This window comes from Sprattus sprattus (assembly GCF_963457725.1).
Source record: "Sprattus sprattus genome assembly, chromosome: 14".
Classification (NCBI taxonomy): Eukaryota; Metazoa; Chordata; class Actinopteri; order Clupeiformes; family Clupeidae; genus Sprattus; species Sprattus sprattus.
Window position 1 is genome coordinate 9,813,151 of NC_137912.1, and position 12,500 is coordinate 9,825,650.

General features: G+C 43.6%; 1 protein-coding gene across 2 annotated transcripts in view; it reads left to right on the plus strand.

Moving 5' to 3' along the window:
* The window catches only part of osbpl8 (oxysterol binding protein-like 8), a gene marked incomplete at its 5' end in the record, with an annotated part of 76,379 nt that overhangs the window by 46,489 nt on the left and 17,390 nt on the right, over window positions 1–12,500 (plus strand). For both annotated transcript variants that reach the window (XM_080850899.1, XM_080850900.1), the window contains 2 exons: window positions 7,431–7,498; window positions 11,999–12,079. In XM_080850899.1, coding sequence (XP_080707025.1) covers window positions 7,431–7,498; window positions 11,999–12,079 — 149 coding nt within the window. The remainder of the gene's footprint in view (window positions 1–7,430; window positions 7,499–11,998; window positions 12,080–12,500) is intronic.

Here is a 12,500-nt window from a genome sequence, read left to right on the forward strand (position 1 = left end):
AGAGTCTTTAGGGGTTGATAAAGGGATGTGACGCAAGCTGATGTTACGAATCCACTTCGTGTATATGAAATATGACTCAATAGGTGAACCATACGATTTCACACGCAAGCACGCCATCAGTGTGAGCTTCAGAAACCTTCCTCTGAATCACTTTCTAATTAAATGTGTGCCTCATTAAAGCAGCATTAAGGAGCCTCAGTCGAAAGCTAGCAATCTAACTAGCAAAATCCTAACAAACACTAGCACAGCTGGTATTGATAAAAGGCTTGCTAGCATGCTAACTCGTGTCTTTTGCCATTGCAGTTGACGATGTCGTACTGTGAAAAGCCTTTTTTTATTCTATTTGCGCATAGTGGGCTGACCCAGACCACCTCTGAGACAATGATTCCTCTGATAGGCCGTAAGGTGAACACGGTTTTCGTTTCAGCCCGTTCCACTCACTGGCATCTACACAATCTTTAGCTTATAAAAAAGAACGAGTCGTGGTTAGTTACCAAAAAAAAGTTCGTCGCTGATTTTCCAGTCGATTGTCTATATGGCTTTGTTTCATGCAGAACTAGAGACTTCAGAGCGTAATAAGATTTTTGTCGGGAGCCGTGCCACGGTTCGACACGTGATCATGCTACACCAATGAGAAGGCTGCATTTGTCAACAGAATGGAAAAATGGCGGCTCCCGTGTGGTTAGAAACATCGTTAAAGATAGAGGAAAACATCCGAACATCCTCAAAAGTGGGCTGAATTAATTCTAATTAGTGCTGTATAGATAGCCGCGTCCAAGAATAACAATGAGGCAAATATACGATAATGTTATTTTTATGTTAAGTCATTGACATCAAGTTTAACATACATGGGAATACCCATTACTGTGGATCTTACATGGACTGTGAACACCCACCGAAGAAATCAAGGCAAAGACTGTACTTCCTACATCAGCTGAGGAAGTTCAGCACCATCAGCTGTGTGTCCTGACAGCATCACTTGGTATGGGAACTGTACAGCCTGTGACTGCAGCACCGAATCATCAGAGCATCTCTCCATATTCTGCAGGAGACCTACAAGAAAAGACCTACCTACCAGCGCCCAAGGTATTGTAAAGGATTCCTAACATCCTGACCATGGACTTTTCAAAACACTGAGGTCAGGCAAACGTCTCTGCTGCTACAAGACCAGAACAGAGAGACTGAGGAGGAGCTTCTTTCCTCAAGCATTCCTTATCCTGAACACACACAATGACTATAAAACATCAATTACACCTTTTTTCACACACTGCTCTTTAAACTCCCTCTTGCTATTTATGAAAAATATTTCTTGATCTTTCTTTCTTCACACTCGCACAGAAAAAACAGTAGTATTTTTATGTATGTGACAAATAAACCTCCATGTATCAATAAAAGGCAGTAATTGTAAATACCAATGACCATCTGTTTGTTCATTCATTCATTCATTCTTCCACAAATGAAAGCAACACTAATGAACCATAAAAACACTCTTTATGAAACATGAAATATGATATATAAAACTGTACAAAACTGAATAAGAAATAACAGATTAGGGACACTCAGTCCTCACTGTTAGTGTCAGTGTCAGGACAGTTATCTTCCAGTTCCTACAGCAACGACATAGGTCAACTATGCAACACAATCCTGCAGAAAAACATCTGTCTGTCTCACAGGCACCTTTGCAGCCACAGTGTATCACATGCAAAACACTGTCAGGGGCCGGATTTCTAATCATCCAGGTGACATGCAAGTTCCCATTCTCTATTTGCCAACCATATCCAGCAGGTGATGGAGCACTTATATTATGTTTGAGACAGGACCTCATTATTGCAGCCTGGTAGTTTGCCCTTTTGCAGTGCTGATGGAGGGCATCAGTGGTAGGGGGAATGGATAATTCTGGCAAGGCTGATGATGTCATACAGAAAGCCTTGAACCTAGCTTTATTTACATTATCAGCTGCCGACTGATCATATAAGTGGCATACATACTGGCAAAGAAATGCAAATGTTGACTGCTCCAAGTTTAAGTTAGTACCTAAACTTTTAAAAGCCTTTAGGTACTCATCTTTCTCACATGCAACAGAAAATGTCTTTTTTTTCTCCTTTGCCATTAAAGGCACTTGTGGAGTCACACCCAGAAAATGTTTGAATTCCGATCAAGGCTGAAAACACACTGGTTCCAAGAGCTGATGACACCTTGGTAATGTCAATGATACATGTCCTGTTGCCAGTCCCTGTAAAAAAAACATATAAAGTGCATGGCAAATCTGTCTGCACACTTACAGCAATGACTGCCACATCTGTATATGCCAGACAGTGTAGCGGGTTGAAACGGAAACAGGGTTCACCTTACAGCCTATATGAGGATGTGCATGTGTGTGAGTGTGAGTGTGCACACACTGGGCACCTTCACGAGGCTTCTCTCCAGTCTTCTCTTCCACACACACACACACACAAACAGAGTTGAAGACCTTGTAAATGTTTTCCCACATAGTATGTTTTTGCATATGAAAATGCCAGTGAAAATGCCTTTAAATATTGTAAACATATAAAAGGTCAGGCACATTTATGTGGACCTTCCCTGCCATGTACTATCAGGTGATGTTTTAAAGACCCAGCTTGTTTAGAAGTTTTTCCACATTGGCATGAGTATCAACATATGCATTTGAGAAGGGCAAACTTCAAACTTCAGAATTCAAGCATTTACATGGCTTTTCTTCACTGTGCAACCGCTGATGGCATTTCAGACTTGATGTCCTAGTGTAGTGTTTCTCAACCACTGGGCCGTTGCACTTATCCTTATTACTACTGTATTTTGTGCTGTGTCTTACTGATATAATGTATTTAACCCTTATTTAATGTTAATCACAATTACAAACGAGGGTCTGACAGGGCTTACAATTAGGTGTGAGTGCTCCAGATCAATGAGGAAAAGTCAACCCCCTCCCTGGATTTCTAAAGTTGGGATGATTATTGTATTTCTGTGATGACTTCTTACAATGTTGCATGGAATTGTTTGTGTATCATCTAAGCCTATGATTTCTCATAGTTAAGATCACCTTAGCTGACGTAGGAAGTACAGTCTTTGCCTTGATTTCTTCGGTGTGCTGGGTGTTCACAGTCCATGTAAGATCGTCAGTAATGTGTATGCCCATGTATGTCAAACTTGATCTAAATGACTTAACATAAAAATAACATTATCGTATATTTGCCTCATTGTTCTTCTTGGACGCGGCTATGTATACAGCACTAATTAGAATTAATTTAGCCCAATTTTGAGGATGTTCAAGTGTTTTCCTCTATCTTTAACGATGTTTCTAACCGCACGGGAGCCGCCATTTTTCCATTCTGTTGTCAAAAAGCAGCCTTCTCATTGGTGTAGCATGATCACGTGTCGAACCGTGGCACGGCTCCCGACAAAAATCTTATTACGCTCTGAAGTCTCTAGTTCTGCATAAAACAAAGCCATATAGACAATCGACTGGAAAATCAGCGACGAACTTTTTGTTGGTAACTAACCACGACTCGTTCTTTTTTATAAGCTAAAGATTGTGTAGATGCCAGTGAGTGGAACGGGATTCATTTTCTAAAGCACTTTTCGTGCTTCACCTTGCGGCCTATGATCCTCGGAGAGAAACTCCTATGACTCGCATATCACTGCCCCTAGTTAATAAAAGCTCACCTTCTTTTTTCATTGCTTAAGATATCACCCCATCTGCCTCTTCTGATTTTAATATAACAGAGTGATAAAGCAGGGGTGTCATTAAAACAAAACTAAACCAAGATTAAGCCATCAGCCCTTTCCCAAAGAAATAAATAATGTTAAAATAAAAAGGCAATGTCATTGCCCTGACAGGACATAACCCTCCCTCCATCTCTCCCCTCATTCTCTCTCTCTCACAATGGATGAGATGACAGCGGATCCTCTTAGTGCAAGATGGTCAGCATCTCCCTGTGTGTGTGTGTGTGTGTGTGTGTGTGTGTGTGTGTGTGTGTGTGTGTGTGTGTGTGTGTGTGTGTGTGTGTGTGTGTGTGTGTGTCTGCTGTGGCTCGGCTGCTCTGTACCTCGGCTAAGCCTCTCTCTGCAATTTAATCTCACTGATCACCCAGACTCTGCTCAGCCCTCTGCCTCCCCTGTGCTGACAGGAAGTACGGCACATCCAGGGACGCACCCACCTTACCCAGGGACGGTTGGAGGTTGGGGTGGTGGTGGTGGTGGGTGTGGGGCGATGTGGAGTATCAACTGGCCTCTGGTTTCAATGGTTGGCTCATATGCCTTTGATTGCCGAATAATGTATGGACTGCCCTAACAGCATGTCAGAGTGATGTGTTGGTAGTCGAGAAGGAGAGTCTGTGTATCATGTAATGCTATGCTATGTATCATGCTGTTGGTTCTGGTTGGTTCTGTGTTGTGATATCAATTAATTAAACCACCGCCCAAAAAAAAACTATCGCTATGGAAACCATTTAAGGCTCTCTTATCTTCTCTAAATCAGAAATGGTTCTCTTGCAGGACCAACTTGGCAGTAATTAATATTGTTGAGATGTCTCCTCCATTGCTATTCATGATATGCGTGTTCACTATAAAGGTCCGCGTGGTGTGATGTCTCTGAGGTATCTGAAACGATGGCAGCTCACCTCTTCCGTGGTGGCGGTAATTGAATTTTGTCGCTTTTTCGGAGGTGCGTGTCCTCACCTCTGCCAGCGGTGAAACTTCAGGAAGAACCGTGAGCTTTGTTTGAAAATTAGCTTTGTTGAGTGGATGGGTTGGTCTGCGTCATGCATCCCTCATCTCCTTCCGCTGCGAGGTGAATGCCATTATGATTAGGAATATGATTGGCCCAGCGTTATGGAGTGATTGAGCCATCTGCGTTCTCCTGCTTCAAGCCCATGAACTTGTGCTGCTCACACACTCACATACACTCACACACACACTCACACGGACACACACACACACACACACACACACACACACTCACACGGACACACACACACACACACACGGACACACACACACACACACACACACACACACACACAATGGATCCGTGCCTCTAAAAAAAGAGCCTGATTAGTTAGAGGCCCTCATCTCACTGTGAACCCTCCTTTCTCCTTTCTCTTTCTCTCACTCTCTCTTTCCCACCCCCCCCTCTCTCATCAACCATTATTGGCCGATGGGCAGCCGTATCAGAGAGAGATAAAGGACCTGGCTGATTAGGGGTCAGTTTAAGAGGGTCTGTTGAGAGAGTGGGAGAGTGAGGACCTGATGAAGGGACAGTGTCTCTGAAGAGCCCCCTCTGATTGCACTCCCTCCCCTGCAGTGCTCGCATGTGGAGGGGCCACTCGGGTTGCTGGAGAGCTTCCCCCAAAAACAAAGGTAGCGCATAATGCAATTGGTCGGTTTACCTAAGGCACAGCCCAGCTGTCTATTGGTGTGTGTGTTTGTGTGTGTGTGTGTTTCAGAGGTTGCTTCCTGTGTTTGCCATTTAAGTTTTTTACTTCTTTTTTTTCTCCACAATCATGAATTCAAAGTATCAAATGTCAAAAGCAAGAACAACTTCAAAACAAAAACAATAGATAAACAATTGAGCACACCATGGTAGTCCACAGTGCATTAAACCCACACATTCACCTGCATGACAATATCAATACAATATGTCCTTGCACAAAGACGTGTGTGTGTGCGTGCATGTGTGTACGCCCTGACAGTGAGAGCTAGGGTTCCTCCTAATTGTTTAAAAAACAACACACACAAATATATACAGTATATGCTGTATACTGTACATATTATATATATATACAGCAAGGAGATATTGTGCAATATACATATATACATAGGCCTATATTTTGTTCAGATGATCTTACAGAGATGCATGCACTAGTGTTTTAAAGCGCTCTTTGTTGCATACTGTGACCCTCACAGCTAGTGATTTGTGTTTTGTTACTTAATACCCAAGTGTTTTCGGAAGGCCGTGCTCATGTATCATCTGCCTGTCGCTCCACAATTAAGTGCTCGAAAAACGACGTTTTTATTTCCGAAAACTTGCAGGGACACATTTAAAGACTTTCGATGAACGAGGTGATGGCAGAACGCAGCGGGAGATGGATGAGATGTCCCCTCCTGCAGTTTTTCACAAACCAGAGCACATTCTGTTTATAGGTTTTTTTACCAGCAAGGCAGGACTCAAGGTGGGAGGAGGGAGGCATTTATTTTCAGCAGATTCTGGTGTGTAGGTGACACCTATTCAGCCTCTGTTGGATACTTTTGATTGTTGTGCATGGCGTAGGACGAGTCTGATGCTATCTTTTAATATCCTCGATTTGGCTTTTATTGAACTAGCCTTGAGGTACTCAATGTGAAGTTGACCGCTTGCAGGGTTGTATCCGTGCCGTGCCGTCACCTTCAGGGTCATCTCTGCCGGATGCTCTCAAGGTTTCCGAAGAAGTTTTTTATTCTTCACCATCTTCATTCATTCAACACACCTGCACTCAGAGAGGGTTGCATTTACACAAACAATACGTACACACACACGCTCACACACTGTGTAGTCTCTTGTTTTTTGCTTGTGCAGGCCATCTGCCAGTGTTAACCTCAGCCCTCGCGGGAAAAGAAGCCCTTCGTCGTCTCACACACACACACACACACACACACACACACACACACACACACACACCCAAACACCGCACAAGCAGCACGGATCCAATCTGAACATCACCACTATGCCTCGCTCTCCTCTCCTCTCCGCCTTACCTTACTTCACCTCACACCGTACCTCATTAGCCGTATGAGATGTGACGCACGGAGGCTGAAGGCTGTGTGATGAATTCCACTGGGCAGTGGTGTGAGTGTGGGTAAGGATTCTATGTGTGCGTGTGTGTGTGTGTGTGTGTGTGTTTGTGTCTGTGTGTGTGTGTGTGTGTGTGTGTCAGGGGACCCATGGGCTCTGGCTAATTGGACCAGGAATGTGAGTCACAAATAGCGGCCCTACCGAAAGAAAGTTTCTCAGACACCCTCCATCTCATCTCATCTCTCTCTCTCTCTCTCTCTCTCTCTCTCTCTCTCTCTCTCTCTCTCTCTCTCTCTCTCTCTCTCTCTCTGTCACTTTTCTTGACATCTGTCTCTCTGCCCGTCGTGTTTTCTCGCTCTGCCGCCTCGCTCATTTCAGCCCTCCGATGGCAGGGAAGTCATGAAATATTCACTCCCAAGAATCTGTAACTTCTTCTTCTTCAGCTCACTGACTCAGCCCGAGTGCTGCTCACAGTTGCATGTCATGTTCTGATTCCAGTGCAGTATGGTCCACTCCGCACCGCACATTTTGGTAGAACTCTGCCCATCCATGCGGGCTCTGCTACTGTTCTGAGACCTGTGTTATTGTTCTGGGCTTTGAGTCACGCCATATGAGTTAAATATATCCACTGATGTGTTCACAGGGTTCGACCGGGGGAAGGACAACGCGTTGGCTCTGAATGAGGACAGTCAATCCATATCCAAGAGCAAGGTAAGACTCGTAGGTGCAGGTTGACTGCCACTGATAAGGACAGATCGATGCACTTCATGCCCCAGCAAAGGAAAGAAAGCTGCTGATGTGAAGCCGTCACCTATAGCACATTAAGTATGTATAGACAGAGCTGTGAGATGAAGGGAGAAAGGAGAGAAGAGAGAGACAGAGAGAGGGAGAGGGAGAGAGCGGGAGAGAAGAGAGAGACAGAGTGAGAAAGAGTGAGAGGGAGGGAGCCAGAAAGAGAGAGAGAGAGAAGCTGGGCTTGCAGGGATTGATTAAAGGAAAGAGGGATAGAGTATGTATGGGTGTAGATCAGCTTTTGGGCTAGAGTCTATTTCACATTAGCCACAACCAGATGTCAGAACCTTGCAAACGGCTACCACGTATATATTAGAATGCAAGAATAGGTAAACACAGCTGATGTGCCTGTTATTTCTGCAAAATGAGTTTTTCTTATTTGGCTGTGTTTGGGCTTTTGCCAAAACAGAGACGACCTGAATTGCAAAAGATGGAATATATTTGACATCCATGAATTACCAGTGTGGTTGTGATAAGCTTATGAATCAACAATCCTAATAACAATAATAAAGTGCCATTCGGTTGAAAGCCTATCATTTCAGCTCCTGAAATGTGTGCAGAACTGACAGCAGTGAAGTGGTTTGTCAAAGGGCGAAACTCTGAATTTCAATGAGATTTGCTTTGGCTGTGTCCTTAAATGCTCACCAGTATATTCCAGCGGCAGCTGACTTTCCCAGCGAAATTCATCAGTCTCTGATGATTCTGCTAGATATCAGTTCATCCATCATGCATTAGTTATCTGCAGTAATGAAACGCAGTCAAATAGAATTCCATCTAGCTTAACTGAATTCAGAATTAGAACATGACTGGGAGTGTGGTTTTGTGAGAGCATTTCAGTATTTAAAAGTCAAAAATACACACACACAAACACACACACAAGACAAACATCACTGCTGGGTTTTAGCATGGTGGTATTATAGACCATGGGCCTCATGTTCAAGCGTTTTGTACACACAAAAACGTTGCCATCTTTCCCTCTCACGGTCGGATGTATCAAGGGTGGAATCCACACCAACTTCCTGTCTGGCGTACGCCCATTTCTAATGTTTTTGATCACTTGGCGACACTTAGAGCTTATGCAGTGCAACTACTTACATTACCAGTTTGTTTACGAGTCTGGCGGCCTCCATGTTACAACTCTTCAGAGGTATTTCCACAGTGCTTACACGTCAGGGAGCATTCAGTGAAATGAATGCTATGCAAATACATGCTATGCTGTGCAATACAGAGTCTAACTGGAAGGGACCTCAGAGAGCGCAGACCTTCATCAAGGCCAAAGCCTTATCTTACAATGTTAACGGAAGTATTAAATAATTTGCGGATCCGCCCAGAGAATCGGATACTCTCCCAGTAGTAATGGTTTCCTCCTTGGCCCATGATACAACCCCTCAACCAAGATTCTTGAAAATCGGCCAGGTAGTTTTAACGTAATCCTGCTGGCAAACCGACTAAACCAAAAACATCACCTCCCTGCGGGGTTAATGGCAGCTTTGGCCCTTATTACAGGGTATTAGTGGGGCGTATATTTAAAGACGGCTCACAATTTATTTATTTTGTGTTCGTTTGTTTTGTTCCATGAATGCTGACTGGCTGATCAGCCATTTCAGCTGCCCAAGAGCGGTCCTCCTTGGGGCTGTGTGCTGAATTGGGTCTGGCTTTCTATGCAGTGCAATGCTGCGAGGAGTCCCGCATGTGCACTTTGAGATCTGTATGATGTAAAGTGCAATACAAATAAAATGTATTATTATTATTATTATTATTATTATGTGCTCGTCCCCGTATAAGTGCTTACCACATTGAGCTGCTTGACAACAGGGCCATTCCAGAGGTAACTGGCACACAGGTGGGGGAGCTGTGGCGCAAGCAGCACCTTTATCCTAAGGTGTCAGGGTGCGCGATGGGTGTGGAGTGGGTGTCGGAATTTAGTATTTATATTTATTTATAAGACTGTGGTAAAAGATGAAGCTGCTTAACACTCTTGCATTTTTCGTGTTTGGGTGATAAGCTGCTTGCTTTTGCCATTTGGTCTCAATCTGAACATGGGGGTGGACTAGGCCTTACCAGAATCAGAATTATTTTAATGGCCAAGTATGTTCACACATACAGGAAATTAACTTGGTGTGGTCGGTGCATAGGACATAACACATAACACATAACATAACAAAAAAATAGCATAAACAAGAACAAATAACAAATGTTTTTATTTAAGATAATAATACATAATTTGGGCACATGAAGGGCAAGTTGCAGTTAATTGGAATACGTAAACCCAGAGTCAGTGTGATGCAGGGGGCTTGTTTGTTAGCCCCACTACCGTGGGGAAAAAACTGTTCAGGTGGCGAGAGGTTTTGGTCTTTATAGCCTGGAACCTTCTGCCGATTGGGAGACTCTGAAATAGGTGATATTTTATTATTTTGTATATTAGAATAAGTGTATTTGAGGGAGGAGAGAGGGTGGCATGTGTTGCTCGTGCATGTGTGCTCATATTCTCATTGATTGGGATTCAGAAGAGGTTTGTGGTATCTTTCATGCTCATGGTTTCATACATATGAATTTGTTTGTGCGAATGCAGCTTTCCAGCTCCACACGCTGTAGTTGGTGTGAATTCTACGTAAGGCTTTTTGCACGAGGCCTCTGGAAATTATGAGGAAGTCTTTACATATTTATATGTGAAGATATATTGTTTAACTGCCCATCAAGACTGTGGTTGCAGATGTGAAGGAAACGGTCTCACTTCCATTAATGTCAATTTCTTTATGAAATGTAGTCCCATGAATGCTCACTGCCAGTACCATTTGACCAAAAAGCCAATTAGGCACCCTATAACAGGTGACCACAGGCACTAAAAATTGTGTATCATCGATTAGGATTGATGTATGTTCTGGATGTGAATTTTAAAAAACTGCACGCAATGAGTCGTAAAGCCATTCAGGAATGCCCAGAGTTTGCTGACGGCGGCGCAAGTTTATGTCCGTGGTTCGCTGGTACTGTAACATTTTAACTATAGCCTTAGCCTTAATGAGGGAGGCCTGTAAGACGTTTCGTACGCCCAAGGTTTGCAGTGCCTTATCCTTCCACTGACGAGCAAATTATATCAAGTCAACTCAAATTCAACAAGGCAAACAATTTGCTGATTGAAGCACTCATCCTTAGCCCCTGCATGCCGGTGAATCACAATTAGTTCAGTTAACGGCAGAATACAACAGCAAGAAAGAACTGCTGAAATTCTGCTTCTTGTATGGGCTGGTGCATAGGCCTTGCACTTTGTCACACATTTAAAATGATTTAAGACTTATTTATCTTGTACAGAGCACAACAATAATAATATTAATAGATGCTAATGGCTGATGTTGTTTAACGTCTTCATAGAGATATGCTAAATTCACTTCTTTATAATCATGTCACCTACCTCAGCTATACATTGGGCTTACACAACATGACCCCTTTTAATGGTGTTTGTTGTTGTTTCCCAATATAGCCTATTGTATGTATACATATGTGGGCCAAAAGCCTTGACACACAGCCAATCTCCGTTATCACTAAAATAAGGAAGTGAACTATGTTGTCAACAAGGGGGCTCGTGCCTGAGCTGTCTTATCAGTAGCAGAGAATGGCAGAGACTAAAGCTTCTGCTCTAATTGTACAAACTCACTTGAAAACATCTAACAGTTGCGACAGACAACTAGCAGATGAATGACTACAGAATGGATTTTTTAAAATTATTTTCATCATTCAAAAACATACACAGTTTTCAGCACTGTGTTTTTTGGCTTCAAAATTGCCTCCAGCGGTGCTTGAGCAGTAAAGGGGTCACCGGATGTTAGTTGTCATGGTGACCCCACTCTGGGCGCCTGTCTGGTGGTGGTTGGGGGGGGGGGGGGGGGGCATTTATATTTACCCATGCTGACACCTCCATGAGATCATCCCCCTCCTGCCAGGAGCACAGGATGGAATGGTGATAAGAGAGGAAGTGAACACACACACACACACACACACACACACACACACACACACACACACAGCTGATGGAGTCATCACACTCGGGTTGTATTTATAGAAGCCCACTGCCTGCACTGTCATCGCCGGGCCCCCTCTGAACTTTATGATCCGCTTGGCAGGGACCCGATCTCATTAACGGCTGCCGGAACCACAGATCCACGACTGGACGCTTTGGCATCTGTCTCATTTACATATCCCTTTAGTCATTCAGCACATCTACTTGACTTAATGAGCCATTGTGTCCTTAAGAAACCGACTTCACATCCTTATTGTGTCTTTAGTAAATTTAGTTTCTTTAGATTTCTACAGCTAAACTACAGCAGGACTTAGCTTATTTAACGTAGGTATATTTTAGCGTATAGATGAGTTACTGTGTGCTATAAAGTTCTGTTCTGTTCTGTTCTCTTGTCTCCTGCGCAGTCTGAATCGAAGCTCTACAATGGGTCGGACAAAGACGTCTCAGCCTCCGGGAACAAGCTCACCAAGAAAGAGTCTCTCAAGGTGGGTTTCCTGAACTCCTGAACACAAAATCTGAATGCAAAAGTAGTGTTCTTCTCTGAAAGAGCACGTGACCATAGAGCGTGCAGCGTGTGTTTGCCTGCGGCGTGCCCTCCGGGGAAGGACGAATTGATAAAGTTTTGATAGCCCTTACACAACCCTCAGATATCAATTATGCAGCCATACTGCAGATGTCCTCCAAACAGTGCAGCACCTTCAAAAGGGTGAGAGTGAAAAAAACTCTGTATGTGTGTATTTGCTAATGGATATGTATGTGTGTGTGTGTGTGTGTGTGTGTGTGTGTCTGACTGTTTTCTTATGTTTGTGTTTGTGTGTGTGTGTGTGTGTGTGTGTGTGTGTGTGTGTGTGTGTGTGTGTGTGTGTGTGTGTGTGTGTGTGTGTGTGTGTGTGTGTGTGTGTGTGT